Genomic DNA, 21938 nt, shown 5'->3' on the forward strand with positions numbered 1-21938 from the left:
TATATTAAACCAAAATATACCAATTCACATGGCCAATCCTCCTAAAATCATAAACCATTTAGCCCCAACAGTTTGGGTAGTTAAAGGAAGAAAAATCCAAAGGATCAAGGATCCATTTTTGTCAAGAGAAAAAAAATTAAGTCAAGTTTCTTTCAAATAACAAATTTCTTTTGTCCACACAGTATACTTACTATCAAAAGAGTTTTGAGATAAAATTGTAGGCAAAAATATATCGATTTTAGCTTTGCTCATCAAATAATGAAAATATCTTTAAACAATTATATTTGGGGCAAAGGAGCTTTTTAAATAAACTGAGATGCACAAAAATTGTTGTTAAAACATTCCAATCAATGCATTCTCATGTCACTTTATCTACAAATATATTTGTATAATGACAGTCTTTAAATAATTATTCACTTAATTTGTGCCTTAGATATTTTTGGTTTAACAATGATAACACAAGGATAAAAGTAACCAAGTCACTTTTATTTTTTAAAAATAATAAAATTGTAAATATGTAAAGTAAATGGCAAAATAATTCTACTTACAAATGGGTAATCTGCTCTCCTTTTAGAGGGGGTAGAAGATTCCCTGAACCAATCAAACAGTTGTGAACTATGGTCAAACGCTGCTGTACATCATCTCTAAAATTAAAAATTTGAGGTAGTTTAATATTTCATAAGTAATAAATTTTTGTTATTACATTTAGTTATGAGATCTTTTTATTTTTCAAACTTCTAGAAGTCAAAAGTATATGATTTTATTATGTAAGTCAAGGCACCTAAAATTATGATGAGAAAAAGACAAATCCCTCCTAAGTCAGCAAAAGGTAATTAAACAGATGATGAATTTTAAATGGTTATATCAGACAGCTGAGGGTTACTCAGCTACTGTATAATTTATCATATGAAACAACGACCCACTGATCCCTTAAAAACACTTTACAAAAGCAATTCAGAATCCTATAGTTGCTTTCTAATCATATGTTCATGATATTTCTGTTAGGAACGAAAATTAATTATTCTTTATCTCTATTAATTTTAATAAGAGTTGGACTAGAAGTCAAATAGGCATCTCCTCTCCTATCCAACTAAGTTCATTAATGATTAACATCTAAATGGTCAATTCCCAATACCTGTCCTGTGCTCCCTGCCCTCCATTTTTGCTAATTCATTGTTAGCATGCTGTCATCTAGTGTTTCATCAGAAATCTGGAAGCCTAGATTGTGCAACTCTAGACAGTAGTTTCAAATATTAATTTAATTTTTCTGCGGAATATTTTCTAAGAAGTCTTTATTTTTCATAGTTGCTAAAACATAAACCAAACCACTCTGGACTGAGAATACCGAGTAAGATTTTTAAAATCTAAGCAGTATTCCTAAGAAAATATAATACTTCAAAGTAAATGTAAGTCAAATTCAAAAGTGTCTATTTAAAATTAAAAGTAGTAATTTAGCAGTGACTCAAATTAGCATCTCCTTATTTTTCATTAACACAATGAACTGTTATGAAGTCATACAAAGAAAAAAATTTCCATTAAAAATATTGTACATTCAAGAATTTTTTAAGCACTGTTCTGACACAATTTTCAATTAATGCAAACTTCCTATCATGAATGTTAATAATTTCATTAAAAGGGAAAAAACTAATTTTAATTTATAAACTCTAAAGTGAAACTTCTCAAAATAGCTACTAATGACACAAATGGATAACACTAATAAAACAAACCTGGACATTTCTAATTCTCCATTTGCATAGAGTTGAAGCTTGATAAGCTCAGGCTGAAGAAAGGAATCCAGTAAATAATAGGCAAAGGTTATTTCTTCCTGTGAAGGTACATGCCACTGGATACCTAGATTCCACAAATCACCTGGTTTTCCCCAGTCCTAAGAAGAAAGGTGCACCACAGAAGTTAAATTTGGATTAAAACTCTTTTCAGCAAAAATAACAGCAAAATTAGAAGAGCATGAAATGTTTTACCTGTCAGATCTATGGAGAAGGGAAGAATTTGATCAAACAAGATACAGAGAGCATTACAAAATATAATATTAATAATTTTGCTTATATAAAATTAAAAACTTTTTGCACAAACAAACCCAATGCAACCAAAATAAGGAGGAAACAGAATAGTGGGGGGGGGGGGGGTTTACAGCAAGTTATCTCTAATAAAGTTCTCGTTTCTCAAATACATAGAATAGTGAGTCAAATTTACAAGAACACAATTCATTCCCCAGCTGATTAATGGTCAAAGGATATGAACAGATAATTTCAGACAAAGAAATTTAAGCTCTGCAGTCATATTAAAAAAATGACATAGGTTACTATTGATTAGAGAAATTCAAATGAACAATTCTGAGGTACCAATTAGTATCTATCAGTTTGGCTAATATGCAAAAAAAAAAATTATAAATGTTGGAGGGGACGTGGAAAAATTGGGACACTATTGCACTGCTGTTGGAATGATGAAGAGATCTGGAGAACAACCTGCAACTATGCCCAAAGTGCATATCCTTTGACTCAGCAATACCACCACTAGGACTAAAATACTACAGATACCAAAAAAGGGAAAAAGGACCTATTTGTACAAAAATATTTATAGTAGTGATTTCTGGAGTGACAAAGAATGGAAACCGAGGGGATGCTCATCAATTGGGAAATGGATAAACAAATCATAGTATGTGATTATGATAAAATACTGTTACTATAAGAAATAACAGGATGATTTCAGAATCTGGAAAAATTTATATGAACATCAATGATACAAAATGAAGTGAGCAGAACATTGTATACAATTACAGCAATACAGTATGAATGTGAATAACTTAGCAATTCTCAACATCCAAGACAATCCCAAACCAAAAGACCCATGATGAAAAATGTTATCTACCTCCAGAGAAAGAAATGATACATGAATTATGAACTATTTTTCATTTTTTTTTCTTTCGAGTTTCCTTGTACAAAATGACTAATGTGGAAATGTTTTACATGATTATAAATGTATGACCTATATCAATAAATTGTTTAAGGAGGGGAGAGAGAGAGAGAGAGAGAGAGAGAGAGAGAGAGAAGGAAAGGAGGGAACAGGACAGGAAAGAAGGGAATCATCAAATTTAGAATTCAACTTAAAAAAAATAAATAATATATTTAAAAAATATGGCAAACATTTCCATGTCAGCACTTGAATTTTATTTTTTATAACAATTATATTGATTAAAATAATTCTTTAACCCCAAATTAATGAAAACTTACCTTGATAGGAAAGTATTCTGAAGGAGGCTTGTTAAAGCCACCTGGCACACTGCAGTATTCTGTAGGGTAAATAAGTGTAGTAGATCGCAGAAGGTGATGTAAAAGATTACAAGACAAAGTGTAACCCTGTTTACAAGTTAAATGTAAGGTTCGCTGGAGAATTTTTACCAGCTGTTCTTTATAAGGCAACAACTTCTTTCCATCAACTCGAGTAATCTAAGAAAAAAAAGATTAATACAAGGTTATGACAGTGATAAGAAATTCAGATTGTAGACAAAGTTTTTAAAAATAGATTTCCAAAATCATCTGAAAACATTCTAAATAAATGATTGTCATCATCTGGGTCTGGAGCAGATATGTGACATAGCACCAGGAATTAAGAAGACCTGAATTCAAATCCAGCCTTAGACACTTAGTAGTTATGTGAATGTGGGCAAGTCCCTTAACCCTGTTTACCTCAGTTTCCTTCTCTATAAAATGAGCTGAAGAAGAAAATTACAAACCAATCTAATGTCTTTGTAAGAAAACACCAAATGAGATCACAAGGAGTTGGACATGGAAGTGACTGAACAACACAACAATAACCAGGGTCATGTACTTCCAGAGTATCATTTTATTTTAAGGACTTTGTGATTCCCTATATGTATTTTCATTTTGTCATATATTTCCATTAATATTTTGGTTAAAAAAGATCCTCCTCTGAAAAGGTTGGGAACCAGCATGCTAAATGAAAGAACACTAAAGACAGGGAGATGAAGAATTTAGAAAAGACAAAGTTCCTGACCCCAGGGAGCTTACATTGTAACAGAAGAATATGCCACAGATATAGAACACATTAATACACAACAAAATAGAAACCAGAGATTGGTAAACTTCAGCCCCACGTATTTTTGTAAGGTCTGTGAACTAAGAAAGGTTTTTACACTTTAAAGTAAAATATTCAAAACAGGCATAGGCTGTTGCCTATTGTATTTGAGGGATACAAGACAAACTTACCAAATGAGGTAATTAAGAAAATTGATAGTAATAAAGAGATATAGAAAATATAAAGAAAGACACACATTGGGAATGCAAGGGAATGAACTAGCCTCAAGGCACAAATCAAAAAGATGAGAGGCATTGTGAATTATCCTTTAGTAACCCAACTGCAAGAAGAGGAATACCTGATAAAATTTAAACAATCACTACATATGAGCCTATGAATGAAGAGCTCCTGTTTAAACATAGTTATCTTTTGCTTTTGACAAAGGCAGAAATCATGCTAATGAGTATATTTCATTTGAATTTCACAGAATTTTAAAGTAAAAAAGGTCAGTTGATTAAAATTCATTCCCATATAGAATCTCTGCTCTAACACACTCAAAAATGCTTGCCCTTCATTTTTGAAGAAGACCACAACACCAGGGAGGTGATGTCATGACAAGAACATGAACTGGATTTGAGTGAAGGACTGCCGTGCTAAGTCAGCATCTCTCCTCCAAATCCATCTGGATCCAGTGCCCAGATAAGAATCAGGGTTACTGGAGATGGCCCTTAGTGCCAGGAAATCAGGGTAAAGTGACGTGTCAAAGGTCAGTTAGTAAGTGGCAATTGTTCCATCCTCCTGAATCTAAGACCAGCGTGCTATCCACTGTGCCATTTATCTGTACATAACATAGTCTTTGCTTGAAGACCATCAATGAGAAGAGACCCACAATCTCTGAAACTATTTCATTCTGCACTGTGACAGCTGTTATTATTAGCAAATTTTTCCTAACAAGAAGTGTAAATTTTCCTCTTGCTACTATCATCCATTGTTAAAACTAATAAATACATGCTAATTAGGACAAGAGCCCAGGAAAATGGGTTGTGATGAAGGAAAAAATCTGAGAAGTCAATGAAGAAGAAAACAAGGGGAAATGAGTATACTGAACTTGATAATTAGGAAATCATAAACAAGGGATTGGATAGTATGAAAATGTAGGGACTGATTATACACAACTTTCTCAAGAAGTTAAGCAATTTAGTGAATAGTGAATGACTGAGATTCCTTTTAAAAGATGGAAATCCATAAATGATTAATTTATTTTACCTCTTTGATTCCCCATTCTTCTAATTTGTAAAATGGGGATAAATAATCTACTTTAAAGAAAAGCAAACTGTTCATTCTAATATGTTATTGTTATTGTACTGATGAGAATGAGTCAAATGAGGAAAAGATGATATAAAAGAGAGGGGTGATTGATATCATATAGCAAGTTCTTTGAAGACCTGAGAGGGAACAGGGTCAAGATACAGGTAGAAAGATTAACCTTAGTGAGGAGAAGTGATACCTTTTCCAATAAGTGATCACATCGACAAGATTTAAGGAATAAAGAAATGAACTACCTCAGTAGTGTGCACAATGGACAGTCTTAACCTCAGAAAAATATAACTGTCAATTCAAATTTAAAGGTAAGGAAATATTAATTTCTAGCATTTTAAGAAATGTTAGCATGTATGAGATGCTTTTATTGCCCATCTAAAAATACATCTCTAGTTTCATTTTTTCTAACCAAAAATACCCTTTTCTACCTACAATTAAACAAATTAAATTAAAATTTTTTTAACCTAAACACCAAAAAAGAGCATATTCATCTACAAAAACAGAACTACATATGTAACTGTGAATTTTTTAAAAAGTACTTAATAAATTCTACACATTACTTTCCAAAACTATTTACTCTTTTTATATTTCCCTCTAGTCTCTTTTGTTCATTTTAAAAAATGGTTCAATGGTGACTTTTTGTAGCAAGGGGGGGCAACAGTATTGCCAACTCTATTCCCAAACCTCCTTCCCCAAATTAAAAAAAAAAAAAAGGAAAATCCTTGTAACAAATAAACATAGTCAAACAAAAACAAAATTTACCCAATGGCCATGTCTAGAAATGTATGCCTCTTTCTGCACCTTGAGTTCATCACTTTTGTCAAGAAACAAATGTTTCAAATAGGGGGTTTCATATAGTCAGGAGGACCTGATTTCAAACCCACTCTTAGACACTTAATATTTACTTTGCCCTTTGGAGAAATACTTAACCCCATTGTCTTGAAAAAAAAAATATTTCATATAGGTCCTCTGAAGACATAGTCACTATATTTACAAGTTACTATGTCTTTTAAATTTTTTTTTCTCCCTCTCCTTATATAAATAACCCTCATGATCATTCTGTCCTAGTTGATATACAGGATTCTTTGCAATCATTCTTTTTAATGGTTCAATACTATTCCATTACATTCCTATACCACAATTTGTACTTTATAGTAAGATCATTAGATTCTAGCTGTTTTCTTTTTTCCTTTTAATTCCCCCTTCAGGATCAGGAAGCCTGTTTTGCTTTTGATTATTCCTTTGCCAATTATCATCCTTCCTCTTAACATCTAAGCCCATGTTTCCATTTAGATTGATATATTTCAGTACTGAGAGTGATATTTTAGCAGTTTCAAAGATTGTCTTGGTTTCCTTATCTACAAAATGATTTTTCAAAAAATTTCTATCTCTGAGGTCAAAGTATGTTTTTTTCCTCTCTTTTACTTTTTGTATCATCACTGTGCCCAAGCTATATGTAGATCAGTCACTTGGGTCCAATCCCACCACTGAGCAACATGGGAGTTTGAACCTGCTCTGTTTCTAACATTAGCCAGTTTGCTCCTCTTTAGGCAATGGAGTATAGAGTCCCCCTCTCAAAGAGTCTCCCCAGATAGATTTAAGGCAGATACTCAATTAGTTTAGGCGACTAAGAATTTCTGGGGTAAAATGATTCATCTAACAATTTTAGGCTCCCTAATAGTAGAGGAACAGTCAAGTATTACCTGGCTCATGGTACATTGAATTTCATTAAGTTTTTCTTTTTTGAAATACCTTTAGCTTCAAGTATAGTAATAATAACAATGAGTCATTTTTGTAAAGTACTTTGTGCTTAAGAAAGTTACTTTCTTTATAATAAATACTAGACTTAAGAATTGAAGGACCTGTGTTGGAATTCACCTGTGTGACTTTATACCAGTTATTTACTTAGTTAACCTCATCTGTAAAATGAGCTAAGTTGCCTGAGGTCCTTTCCAACTTCATTTTGTTTTTTTTTTTAAATTAGGTAATGACAGCACCAAGATTTGAACCTCTTAATAGCCAAAGGCAAGAAAAATAAAAAGATAAAATTTTAATTAGTTGCCAAAACTTATCATAAATCTTCAAAATATTATTCAAGTCAGTAGCTTTAGAATTATTTAAAAGTAGCTCAAAATTATGAAGCAATTTCAAGACCTCATTGCACATATCACCTGTGAATTATGTATTAGTCTCATTTTTACATACTGATAAAATTAAACAGATTACTATAAATCTTCTGACATGGAGATGGCATGGAGATGACCCTTGGTTTGCAAAGGATATACCAGTAAAGTACAAACTCTGGAATAGCACACAAAAAAGGAAAGTTCTGTCAAGCAAGAAGACTTATCAGATGTCAGAGAGCTAGATAAACTAAGCTTAAAGGATCCCTATCACCAGAAATTTCACCACCAGTTTCAACTACTATGAAAGAAAAATAATTCTTTGAGTTCCTCCTTTTATAGCAGCAGAGAGAAGGAGATGGAATTTAAAGAATAAAAATTTTTAAACCATCCATAAACAAACAACTTTATATGTTAAAAGATTTCTGTCTAATGACAAATGAACTGAGATATTACTAGAAGATTGAATTATATCATTATTTTAAAAATGAAAACAAGAAATAATGAAATTATAGTTATATAGGATGGTTCATAAATTCTGAGAGAATTAAATAAATGAGTTGGTGAAATTAGCTTCATTAAATGCACAAAAGCTAGAAGTATTTCATAAGGATATGGGGTAATTTCACCTTGCTGGACTAATGATGAGCATAAGCAAAAAGACCAGGAAAAAAATTGCACCTTATGTGCCATCTCATAATAATGGGCAAGAGAAATCCTATAAAGAACTTGACATGCTACTACAAAATTAGTCAACATATTGATATTCAGGAATGTCAGTATAAGATGGGTAAAGCAGAAGACAGTAAACATGTTGAAAAATATTCTTCAGGAGTAAGAATAAGTATCAAATAAAGCATAAAACAGCAAAATGAAAACTCACCAAAAATCTTTGCCCCTCTTTTATAAGATGTACTAAGTCCAAATAAAGAAAGAATTCCCTACAGACAATTACACTTTCCAGGTCCCCCTGTTTATAGATGACTTTGTACTGATTGTATCAAGTCCCAGAATACGAAAGAGTCTCCTGAGTGCAATAGTTTCTCAAAAGAGATCAGTTTTGACAACTGACACACTAAAAAGAAAATGCATGAAAAATGTCTATTGTCAAGATTTTGACACACAGCTGAACAAACAATTCACTGAGCTTGTATAATGCCTTAATAAGACATTGAAAATGAACTAAAAAATAAAAATCATAACTGAAAAATCTCAAATTTTCTTTTAATGAGCTACACTGTTGTGAATCACAAAAACATAACAATCTCTAAAGAGTATGATTACAAGTGAACCAAAGCTCAATGCAGACATATTCTGAGCAGAATTAAACTGAAAGATAGTACTAAAGGTGATGTAAACATAAGTAGTGGCATAAAAGGTATCAAAGAAATTCATGCTTCAAGAAATGAACTAGGTACATAATTAGAGCAAAGAATATAGGACTAAAAGGCAAATTTGCATGGGAACCACAGAATGTTGGATGGTCTCCAGCATTTTGGGTATCTTACATAAAAGATTGTGGGAGGGACGGACAGAAGTAAGAGGATGAAAAGTCATGGATTGTTCTATCTTTGGGGGGCAATACTCTACATTAATAGAATCACATTCATTGAAATATAAAGTCAGGAAGAAAAAGGGCAAAGTAGAGACTAGAACATAATTCTAGATTTATCCATCATACCCTAGAATTTTCATAATTTTTACTCTCTTTAGTACATTTTGGTCATTTTATTGCTGGTCCATGTATACAAAGTAATTCTTAATTTTTTTTCCTCAAGAAAAAGAATGATCAAAGAAAATACCTCAGACAAAAGTTGGAGATTCCACAGTAATTCCTTATCTAGCTCTTCTTCATTCAAGACATCATCATCTAAAGAGAGGAAAATATTTTCTTAATAAAAATATAAGCTTTCAAAATTTATAGTTAAATTTTCTATTAAGATTATATGGAAGGGGGGAGCGGCTAGGTGGCATAGTAGATAAAGCACCAGCCTTGGAGTCAGGAGTACCTGGGTTCAAATCCGGTCTCAGACACTTAATAATTACCTAGCTGTGTGGCCTTGGGCAAGCCACTTAACCCCATTTGCCTTGCAAAAACCTAAAAATAAAAAACAAACAACAACAAAAAGATTATATGGAAGGGAAGGGGGAGGGAAAGGAGGGTAGAAGAAAAAAATGTAGAACTCAAAGGCTAGAAATGTAAAAAGGATGAATTTTTAAAATACCTTTACATGTAATTGGAAAAAAATAACTTTTAAAAAAATTTATTTAAGGCAACAGGGCTAAGTGACTTGCCCAAGGTCACACAGCTAGGCAATTATTAAGTTGAGATCACATTTGAACTCAGGTCCTCCTGACTCCAGAGCCAGTGCTCTACCCACTGTGCCACCTAGCTGCCCCCAAAATAAATAAAATTAAAAAAAAAATTATATGCAATCCTGCATTTCAACAGACTTCCTGGTTCATCTTCTAGAAATTCTTTTTTACTCTTCCTTGTCCAGAAGAAAAATAAAGACTGTCCTAAAAGTAAATAAATGTAGCAATTCAAAGATCGGGAATCCTGATGTTTCCACATGTAATATGTCCATTCTAATTTCTCAAGTTAACTTGAAGAAATTCCTTTTAGATACAATAAAATGGTATCTAATTAAAAATCCAGTCTGGATTTCTTATTGCATCAAGTGGACAGATATTGTTTTACAGTCAGGGAAGTACCAGTGGTTAAAAGTTCTAATTAATGCACCTAATATTTATTTTTTATAGAATTATAATATTACACCCCACAGATGGCCTTTTCTTCATCTTCTTCAAAGACTGCTAAGGAGGTAAAAACCCACTATCTCCCAGAACATTCCATTCCAGCTCTAATTAAGAATTTCTTCCTGAGATCAAGTCTAAAAATGCTGTCTTTGTAACTTCCACTCTATATCCCTAATCCTGGCTTCTTGGGTCAAACAGAAGAAATCTATTCTTTCTTCTTATCTAGGCAAATTAATCTGCACTTAACTAAATTGTTTTTAAAGACACAAAATGAAAATAAATAAATCAACAAAATCATGACTCACTCATTGCAAGTTGAGTTATGACATTGCAACAGTGTGGAACAAAGATCTTCAAAGACTCCTCTGGGCAGCACTGAAACATATTGTATAAATGATTTTAAAAGAGAAGCAGTCAACATTAAGTTACAAAGTAATCACTATTTCAGAAAATAAGTAAAGAAGATAATTATCTTTTGGGACAAGTTTATAATTAAAACATAATATCCAGTAAAGATATAAATCATTATCCACAAGATTATCTTTTAGGTTTTTTAGTTTAAAAAGTAACAACTGACCTTTACAGCAGCTCGGCACATGTCTGCCACCATGCGGCCTGCTACTCTAGTTTCAAAAATGTTTGAAACAGCAAAATTAAAAACCTTCTGCAAGGCTACCTGTTAAGAGGAAGATATAGTTAATTTTTCTTTAAAACAGAATGAAATTTCCCATGGAAAATTTAAGAAAAATATACAAGCATATATTTTCAATTATACATGAGGCAATTATTTCAAAATATAAAAATAAGCTCACAATCTTTTTTTTTAGTGTTTTTTTTTTTGGCAAGGCAATGGGGTTAAGTGGCTTGCCCAAGGACACACAGCTAGGTAATTATTAAGTGTCTGAAGCCTGATTTGAACTCAGATACTCCTGACTCCAGGGTCAGTGCTCTATCCACTGCAGCCACCTAGCCACCCCTAGGCTCACTAAATCTTTTTTTTTTTAAGGTTTTTGTAAGGCAAATGGTGTTAAAGTGGCTTGCCCAAAACCACACAGCTAGGTAATTATTAAGTCTCTGAGACCAGATTTGAATCCAGGTACTCCTGACTCCAAGAACGGTGCTTTATCCACTACGCCACCTAGCTGCCCTGGCTCACTAAATCTTTTAAAGAGAACCATTCCACAATACAAACTAATCAAAGAGTTAAAACTTTGGGTACCTTCTACAAATATTTTAAGCCATTTCACGCTAAAAATTATTTCATATTTTAAATGGTGTTAAAAAAAGAGGCAGAGACAAAATAAACTTATACAAATCTGCTTTTGTGAGATACAGAGAAATCACACAAAACATGACCAGATGTGGTCAATAGTATGTAGTTGGTTGAGTAGGTCAGTGGTTTAAATGGTATTTTGTGGGAAATGTTTCATTCATTTAACATACAGTATCATGCTGAAAAGTTTAGGCATTAATTAAAAAGAAATAATCAGTCCTGGTAGTGCTAATAGTGCTAAGTACATTATACTTAGAATGAATTTTATAATATACTAATGACTTTTTATTTCGTTATCAAATAAAAAGGCTTAGATAGTAACTTTCCAGAACTAAAATAACTTTGAAGACTTTCTTCCAAAATCATTGAATCAAAGAAAATTTGCTAAGAACTAATAAAAGAGTATTTTGTCCTATTATTTTGCATCGTAAAAACTTTTAAAACTGTTCCCCTGTACCCTGTGTAATTATAACAATAAAACAGTGTTGAAGTAAGAAAATGTACTTTCCTTCTTTGCATAGCCTTGCATAGGGGGAACAATAGCATAGAACATTGCATACTCTATCAAGATTCAAGTGATATATAGATTTTTTGTTTTTGTTTTGCATGGTAATAGGGTTAAGTAACTTGCCCAAGGTTACACAGCTAGGCAATTATTAAGTGTCTGAGGTTGGATTTGACCTCAAGTCCTCCTGACTCCAGGGCTGGTGCTCTCTATCCATTGCATTACCTGGCTGTCCTGATATATTGGTTAACTGTGCTAACCTGCTGCCCCCCCACCCCGTCTTTTTTTAATTCTATGGTACAAGGGATGGTTCTCTAGGGAAGAAAAGATAAGGAATTTATTGGAAAGTGATTTAAGATAAAAACAAATCATTAAAAATTTTTAAATGTTTCAGAAAGATATTTTTTATGATGCAAAGACAACTAGGACTAGATAAAAAACGTTATTTCTCACTATATAGCATCAAAATAATGTAGAGTGATTACATTAATCCTGAAGTCACAAAAAGAATATTAACTTAAAATTTCAGTGGTTTTTAAACTCAATTTCTTATCATGGCATGCATGGTTATTTTTATTTATTTTTTTTTAGGTTCTTTTGCAAGGCAAATGGGTTCAAGTGGCTTACCCAAGGCTAGATATTTATTAAGTGTCTGAGACCGGATTTGAACCCAAGTACTCCTGACTTCAGGGCCAGGGCTTTATCCACTGCACCATCTAGCTGCCCCTTCTTTTTTTTTTTAGGTTATTTAAAAAAAAATAGCTATATAAAAAACTTACTTATGGAGCGGGGGGTGGTGGTGGTGGTGGTGGTGGTAAGGAGAACTTTAAAGTAACCTGATATTGGAAAAAGCTTTATTACATGCAAGCATATAATTTTATTTTGTATAACAATATTCTCTGTACCTTAAATATCTCATTAGAACACTGTGTGAGTATCGTACTGAAAGTAGAAGAGAGGCCCAATTCCACCAAACTCTCTAAGTGGGTCATCTTCTCCGTTTCTGTCTCCTCTCTTGTTTGTTCCAATGTGCTACTTTCTATAAGTGCAAAGCACCTAAAGGATCCAAAGAAAGTATATGCTCAAATAACTTAAAACTGAAATGAACATTTTTAATATAAACTCAATTCTTTCCTGAGCATTTTATGAGGATTAAAAAATATTTTCTGTACAAAACCTGGAGAAATGGTCATCAAAAGGATATGGATGAGATAGAAAGACAAAGTAAAGACCAGTAGATCAGAAACAGGTCCAGATATCAGTCATACAACAAAACTAGACTACATACTCACCTGTCCATAAACTGTAAGACAAAGTCTTCAAATTCAGCTGTAGCAGAGCACAGCTCCTTTTCCACCTATAAGGTTCAATATATTAAAACTTTATTTTCTCTGTAAATTGGGTAGGACATGAATTATGTTTTGTGAGAAAAAAACTTTTAACAATGGGTTGTGAAAAATCTACTTTTAAAGCTCAAAAAAAAAAAAAAATTCAATTCAGATATACATCAAAATAACAAAAATTAATTACTTTAATCAATATTAGAACTGCTAATACACTAAGATTACACAACTAAATATTGAATTAGTCAAGCAAGAAAAAATATAGCCTAATAATTTGAAAGTAGAACTAGCTGTGCAGAGCTCCTGACTCAGAAGATAATCCTGAAATTTTGTAGGAATTGAACATGCATCTCATTAGCACATACATATTTCAGATGTGTACTTACTAAACTAAACTAAAACCTCAACTTTGCCAGCTGTCACCCAAGTGAAATTTTCTTTTCTCTACAAAACATACAGTGTTTTTTACATAACAAGGAGGCTATGCATAATACCTTACAAGATTTTGAATAATTTTACTGTTTTGGGGAATGTTTGCATTGTTTTAACCATCATTAAATGTGGAAAAGCATGAAAAATAGAAATTACCATTTTCTATTCCCTTTTTATTAAACAGAAAATATTCTTACTTCTGTGAGGTCATTTCTTTCTTGAAGTACAGATGAACAATCTACTAAAGGCACCAAAGTGGAAAATGTTGCTATAAACTGGAATGTAATCTGTTGGAAGATGCAAATGGTTTTCAACATTAAGTACACAATTCAGATTTAGGCTATAAGTATACTGTAAAAGAAAGACTGGCTTAATAAATTCCAAGAAAAATTCTAAAATAATTTGATTTATTGCATTTCACTTAAGTCATAAAACATTTTTACCTTTAAAATATCAGTTATGTTTTAGTGTTGCTTCCATTAAGTTCACCCTGTTTTTAACTATGCCTATATTTTATCAAGTGCATTCTCAAACTTCCTAAATTTGTTGTGGTGAGGCTAATCCTCTCTTGACTTGAAACAACATCTAGGGATGGAATAATATTGATAACAGAATTGTGAGTAGGAAGAAATGGGGTATTCCCAAAGAAGGAAGTCTTGCTACCCAGCTGAGATAAGTAGGGAGGTTTGTGTTGGTGCAATATTTCAAATAAAGGCCTTCCAACAATATCCTTTTCTGATTGGAAATTCCAAAGAGGTCACCACAGAGAAGGTCACATGGCTGGAAATTGTTATTGCCCCAAATTGAAATCCAGGTAGCATGGGAAATTTCAATATTACATAATAAATAAAAATATATAATATGTAATGTTCACATATTGAAATGAATTAAAATTTTGAATAATGAACAGAGAAGGCATGTTGATTTTGACAACTTTTCCATTAAGGAGAAAGCTTTCATTATATTGTTTTTTCACAGATTTATGTTCAGCATTCAATTACTTCTGGAAAAAAGCATTAATGTCACCAATGCTTACACATAACACACTGTAAAGGATCCTTAAAGAGTCCTTTAAAGGAATCAGATGATACTTGCACACTTAACATGACAGAAAGTACATATGCTTACCATACATTTGCTAAAGTCATTTGGATCTACGCCAGGCAATGCTCTCATCAACAGAGGTAGCATGTGTGTTGGACCTTCAGGAAACCATTTGCCCCCTGACACTAGACTCCGGGCTACTCCAATCACACAACTTAAAGTGGCGGTGAGTTGATGAGGTTCTGTTAATGTCTCTAGGGCAGGATATGTTCTACAGTATGAAAACAGTGACAATAGGAGTAAAAATAATTTTAAACATTCAAGAAAGTTAAAAAAAAATCAAGGTACAGTTAAATTTTTAAGTATTTTTCAACCTCTATTGCCAAATAATTAATTTCTTGGTTTAATACATTGTTGCCAGATTCTGAAAGCTGGTCCAGAGACAAAAATACTAATATTAGAGGATTAAACAAGACTACAGGATTATAGGATTGGACAAGAGCTATAAAAACCATGGTAAAATCTGCATTATTTTAGTCATAAAATTTTTTTTCTAAAATCCAAACATATTTTAATATTTGTGGATAATAGTACTTGCGGTGGCCAGATATTATATGGAAATAGGAAGAGATGATAGAGATTAAGACAGGCAGAGGTTAAACCTGAAATCAGGAAAGTCTGGGTTCAATTCCAAGAATATTTATTATCAGTGGGTCCCTGAGTAAATAACCTAACTTGTGTCTAACTTCCTTTATTAGGGGGTGGAATTCAACAGCCTTAAGCTCAAAATATATGACCTTATAAATAGCAATCACAACAACTAAAAGGTATTTTATTCTTCTAATAAATGGAAAAACAAAAAGATGGTATGTTTAAGTTTAAAATAGTTCTACATAGTCCTTCAATGATTATAATACAGAAAGGCAATAGGCAAGAAAGTATAAATTTTCCTCATCTCTGTAACTAAGCAAATAGAGGAGTGAAAAAGTGATACTATAACACTTTTTAAAATGCTAAGTTTCAAGTTAAAAATTCTAAACAATATCTACTAAACTACTGAAGAAATATTTTAACAGTTACACATTTTGCTTCTCTTAATTTGTAAAAGTAAAAATACTGAAGACTAATGAAAATGTTCTTTTAAAGTAAAACATGCTGAATTCTGTATATTAATTTTCTAATAACTGAATTTGTCTTTTAAAAGTTTGAGGATAGGAGGTTCATTCTACTTTAACTGTAACTGATCAGTTACAAAAAGAATGAATGAATGAAAGATAATAAGGTAAAACAAAGCAAGTTGAAAAATTCTTCACAGCTCAACAGTAAGGGAAAGAAGATCCAGAAAATACCATTCACATCCAGAGAAAGAACTATGGAGTCTGAAAGCAAAGCAAAGCATACTATTTTTCACATTTTAAAATTAGGTTTTTTTTCCTCATGGGATTTTTCCCTTCAGTCCAGAATCTTTCACAATATGACTAATATGGAAATATGTTAAATATGATTGTACATGTATAATCTACATCAAATTACTCGCTGTCTGGGAAGGGGGGGAAGGAAGCAAGGGAGGTAGATAAATGTGGAACTAAAAATCTTACAAAAAAATGAATGTCAAAAACTACCTATATATGTAATTGGAAAAAAAGAAAAGAAAAAAAATTTCTGGGATGCTGGTCAATTGGGGAATCACTAACTTTATTATATACTTAAAAGGAATAACAACGTGTATATATTAGATTTGCAGTTCCATGTGCAATCATCTTTTTTAAAAATCATACAGTCATGGAAATGCTTATGTTAAAAATAAATGATTTCTCAAAGTATATACCATTATCTTATATTTCAATGTGGTATGGTGGTGATGTTTTTATTCTGGAAGACTAATCAATGGCATGTAATATCTGGAAAATCCAAAGAACTTGGAAAGAATTAAAATTTAAGGTCCAAAGATAAATGTTGTTCCTTTTTTTTTTTTAAGGTTTTTGCAAGGCAATGCGGTTAAGTGGCTTGCCCAAGGCCACACAGCGATGTAATTATTAAGTGTCTGAGACCGGATTTGAACCCAGGTGCTCCTGACTCCACAGCCGGTGCTTTATCCACTGCACCACCTAGCTGCCCCTTGTTCCTTTTGTTTAAGATTAGCCTAGTTAAATGTGGAGTCTACTTTATGAGCAGAAGACTGGTTACCAGACAATTTTTTGGCATGACAAACTAGTCACACAATGAGCTCTATCCTGGGTCTTGTTTCTTTACTCTATTCTTTTTGGTGATCTCATCAACCCTCAGTGATCAAACTATCATCCTTGTATGCAAATGACTACCAAATCTCTACCTCCAATTGGGGATCTGCAACTCAACATGTACAACAGAACTCTATCTTTCTCCTAAACCCACCCTTCCTCAAATTTTTTTACTTCTATCAAGGGAACTATTATTTTTCTAATCCTCTAGGTCAACTGGGTCTACTTCCAATTTAAGTTATGTAGCCTCAACAGGGCCTTTACTACACCATGGCAAGGCTCTTCATTCCCACCCTTGTCTAATATTTTAACACTCACCAAGAGCTTCCTTTTATCCTCTCCTTATCTTACTTCATTCAGATGCCTTTTCTTACTATCTCCTCCTTCATACCTTACATATTAGGTGACTTTTCAAGTCTAACTTCTCTTCATGTACAACTGATCCTATTTTATTCCATCTTCTGCAGCAGACTACCCCCCCCCTTCTATTACTGCAATTACTCACTAATCTTCAGTTTCTCACTGGTTACTGGCCACTTTCCTACTGCCTACAAATTTAGTCATGTCCTGTTCATCCTAAAAAACCCCTTACTTGCTTAATCCATCCCTGCTAGCTCTAAAGGACATAAACAAGTCTGAGTCAAAAGGTACACTTACATGAAAAAGAACAACAGAAGGACATTAGATACTCAGCATCAAAATAATCAAGTCTTAATTTCTGCTTGAACAAAAACAATTCTTTAATATCAATTTACCTTTCAAGAACAGGTGGAATTACTAACTCCGGTCTCATGAGGGCAAGATTTTGAAGAGCTTGAGCTGCCTCTAGGCTACCCGTTTTGCTGAACATAGCCAAAAGAACAGGCTGAATAATGCATTGTACAAAGTCTGTAACATCTTGATCAGTAAGTTTATGGCTATCAGGCACAGGAGTTAGCCAAGAAGCCTTCTTGTAACGTTCACGGTGTAATCGTCTTACAACACTGTTTGGCAATCTCTGGAGCAGTTTCATTAATTTGTTCTGGGGATACATAAAACAAATGACATTGGTGGGCTCCATTTACTATTGTATCAAAATTTTCTCCTCTGAAAAAAACGTCATACGGTTGTGGTTTTTTTTTATTACCAAACAAATTCTATGATAAAATAGACCAACAGTGCACATCTAGGTATTTTTTTTTAAACTTACTTTCCAAAATATTTTGAATTATTTGATTCCTAAAATGTGCTTCAACCCTAGCCTTCAAAAAAAAAAACTCTTCTAATTAAGAGATTCTCTTTGTGATAAGTTCACCCCCATCTAATATTCACTTGATAATGTACAAATAAGAAAATCTATGACTTTAAACTATTTTAGGCTGCTAACAATTTTTTAAAATTTCACAGCAATATTTTCTCAGCAACTTATTCATTTATGCACTAAATGCATATAGTAATTTACTTCACAACACCAAAATACTGACATAAAATAGAAAAACTGTCAGATAATACTAGTTAAATGAGAAAATACTTTCAAAAATACTGAATTTAACTGTATAAAAAAAAAAAGAACACAACAAAGATACTGAACTTAAACTAAATATCAAGGTTAAAGATTCTTACCAGCCAGCGACCATTATTTGAAGGATGGTAAAAAGATGCAATGCTATTAAAAAGTCCAGTCAGATGTTTTTGCACTAACTTACTTGGTCCACCCTGTTCAAAAGAACAAATTCAATAAAAATGTTTTATTATAGCACCCAGATACACACACACACACACACACACACACACACACACACACACACACACACACAAAGAGTAATTCCAATCTTAACAGACCCAATATATGACTCAATACATTCTGATATGTGTGCAAATCCACAATAACTCCATAAGGTTCAACCATAATTTCAGAGGTTCAATTTGGGGTCAAGAAGCAAAAATTTATTTTCAGACTGACTTTCAAATAAAAGCTATTAAGCCTATCCCAATTAAATATGAAAAATACTTTTAAAATTACTTATGCACTTTAAAGAGAAAGTACTAGTCAATTCACTAGTAAAATAAAACTATATACAAAAACGATCAGCTTATAGTACTTTGGTGTATTACACTGTAATTAATAGAATTAGGGGAGATATTGCCTACCACCTAATTCTCTCCCAAAACGTAGAAAGTACAATACTTTTGTTAGGAGAGACAATGGGCAAAACAGATACTGTTCCAAAAGTCTTAGTGTTTTAAGTTTTAAGTTTAATTAAGTCTGTTTTTAATGGCTTCATTTTTTACTGAATATAAGAAAAACAAGAGACTTCCATTTCCACTCCATTTGCAATCACAGAACAGCAGTACTATTATTTTTCTGAGATTATTTATAATCTTTAATATAACCACATTTTGCAAAATTGGAAACTGTGCCAAAGAGGTTAAGTTCTCACAGCTGTTAGCTATGTAGGTGTAGAGTTGAAACTTGAACCCAAATTTCTTAATTCCTAATCCAAGATTCTTAAAGTGACAATTAAAAAAAAGAGAGAGGGGAAGCAAAAATAAACAAACAAAAGAACAAAGAACAAAGCCTGTCAGATTCATTTTTTTTTAGTATACTTTAACTATCCAATTTAAGTTCAGGACCTGAATTTTAGAATAACCACATTGATATTCCATGAAAATAGAACACAGACACAGAAATGAGGTTTTCAATAAAATATAAAGGAAAAGACAAAGCAAGTTGTGAACGAAATATACAAAATGACAACACGGACACATTTATATTTGTAAGATTATGTGAAAGATGAAAATCAGACAAGGGGAAGGAGGAAGAATACAAGGGAAAATTTCATGTAGAAGGGTATTATTTATTCTTAGTTTTAAAGAAGACTAGGTTTCTCAGGAGGTAAGGAAGAAAAATGCATTTCAGATATGGAATAAACCAATGCAAAGTCACAGGAAATGAAATGTGATATATGAGAAACAGTTAAGAAGGCCAATTTGGTTATACCATGGCATACCAAAAGGTGATTAATATATAATAAAGTTGGAAAGGTAAGTTGTGAAGAGCATTAAAAGTGTCAAATAATTTATATTTGATGTTAGTGAAATATGAAGTTTCTGGAGTTCATTAAACCAAGGAGTAAAATATTAAGGCCTGTGCTTTAGGAAAATCATTTTGGCAGAGAATGGATCAGAAAGGGGAGAGATTTGAGATAGGAAGACTAATTAGAAGGCCGTTTTAATATTAGTTTAGGAGAGAAATAAGAGACTTAAACTAGGATGATGCAACAATGAATAGAGGAAAACAGATTAAGGTCTATTTGAGAAAATACAAGTTCTGTTTTAACAGACATGATGAGTGTGAGATGTCTAAAAAAAGATATCTACTTGAAATGCCCAATAGTAATAGGGTATTTGAGACTGAAAGTTTGGGAGACAAGCAGCTAAGATGGAATATATCAATCCAAAATTTAATTTCCTTCCAGGGTCAATTCAGTAAAATAATCCATTAAACCTTTATTTCAGTTCAGTTTCTTAATTTATCAATTAAAGTTCTGACCAAATCAAATGAATTGTAAGATAAAAAGATTATTAGACTGGTAAGAGAATCTTCGAATTGTAGTTCCACTTTTACTACTATATGTAGTAGCCTTGGAATATTACTTCTCTGGGATTGATTTTCATGAATTGCAAAATCAGAAGTCAGAATGAAAGTTTTCAAAGTTTAGGCTTCTATTGCTTTAATCAACACATCACCAATTATTAAAATAAGCCATGAACTGAGATTTATGTTCTGCCTCAAGAAAGTCTGGCATTACTACTGAGGTTCAAATGAAGATACTAAAACTAGCTAAACATACTTATAGAGTTTCTATATTAGTGAATTAGCTGAATTTCTTAAATTAAACACATTGCATTACAAACCATCATAGCGGTGATCCACACTACTGCATGCCCTATATCATAAGCATTTGTTAAGAATCTTGGAACTAAAACTTGATTGCTTCCCACTGGGAGATTCAAACTTCTGAGAATCCTTGTAAATATCTGTTTATTTTGAGAGAAAGAGAAAGAATAATAAAATGTTAAATAAATATTAAAATATTATTATTTTTTCTAGCAAGTAGGGAAAAGTGATCATATAATGCAATTTCTCATGTAATGAAACAGTATTTTAGCACAGAGCATATGAATTAAGTCACAATCCTAAATTCTCCCAGAGCAGATGTGGTCGAGGAGAAAACCTGAGGGCTCATTGGTGGTGGAGGTTACATTGTATTCATGAATGGTCACTGAATTCTATATGTGGCCCTTGACAGTTTTTTGCTGGAGAGGAGCTAAAAGGTTGGACACCTTTGACTCAAGGGAAATTTTCAGTACTAAAATTGGTTTTTTGCAGATTAAAACATACATCCATTGTCTAGTGCCACAGTACAAAGATAAAAGTAACCAAAATATCTTTTATTTAATGTATTCATTTAAAACTTTTTTTAAAAAAATATTTGTTTTTCAATTATATATAGTTTCCAACATTCATTTTTGTGAAGTTTTCTCCCTCTCCACATTCTAAGATGGCAAGTAATCAGATACAGGGTATACATGAACAATCATATTATATTTATTTCCGTATTAGTCATGCTATGAGAGAAGAATCAAAACAAAAAGATCACAGGAAAGGAAAAAAAAACCCAAAATAGTGAAAATAGTATGATTCAATCAAGAATCAAACTTCATAATTCTCTCTGGATGTGGTTAGCATCTTTTGGAGTCTTTTTAAATTGTCTTTAATCTTTGTATTGTTGAGAAGAGCTAAGTCTATCATAACTAATCACCATACAATGTGGCTGTTATTGTGTACAATGTTCTACTGAA

General features: G+C 32.4%; 1 protein-coding gene across 4 annotated transcripts in view; it reads right to left on the reverse strand.

Moving 5' to 3' along the window:
- The window catches only part of PSME4 (proteasome activator subunit 4), a 103813-nt gene that overhangs the window by 40649 nt on the left and 41226 nt on the right, over window positions 1-21938 (reverse strand). For all 4 annotated transcript variants that reach the window (XM_074206186.1, XM_074206179.1, XM_074206164.1 and 1 more), the window contains 13 exons: window positions 20991-21113; window positions 18696-18788; window positions 17849-18114; window positions 14938-15124; window positions 14007-14096; window positions 13327-13391; window positions 12940-13090; window positions 10834-10932; window positions 10562-10631; window positions 9299-9366; window positions 3249-3464; window positions 1728-1885; window positions 549-644 (listed from right to left, as the gene is read on the reverse strand). In XM_074206186.1, coding sequence (XP_074062287.1) covers window positions 549-644; window positions 1728-1885; window positions 3249-3464; window positions 9299-9366; window positions 10562-10631; window positions 10834-10932; window positions 12940-13090; window positions 13327-13391; window positions 14007-14096; window positions 14938-15124; window positions 17849-18114; window positions 18696-18788; window positions 20991-21113 — 1682 coding nt within the window. The remainder of the gene's footprint in view (window positions 1-548; window positions 645-1727; window positions 1886-3248; window positions 3465-9298; window positions 9367-10561; window positions 10632-10833; window positions 10933-12939; window positions 13091-13326; window positions 13392-14006; window positions 14097-14937; window positions 15125-17848; window positions 18115-18695; window positions 18789-20990; window positions 21114-21938) is intronic.

Source organism: Macrotis lagotis, chromosome 1 (assembly GCF_037893015.1).
Source record: "Macrotis lagotis isolate mMagLag1 chromosome 1, bilby.v1.9.chrom.fasta, whole genome shotgun sequence".
NCBI classification, from domain to species: Eukaryota; Metazoa; Chordata; class Mammalia; order Peramelemorphia; family Peramelidae; genus Macrotis; species Macrotis lagotis.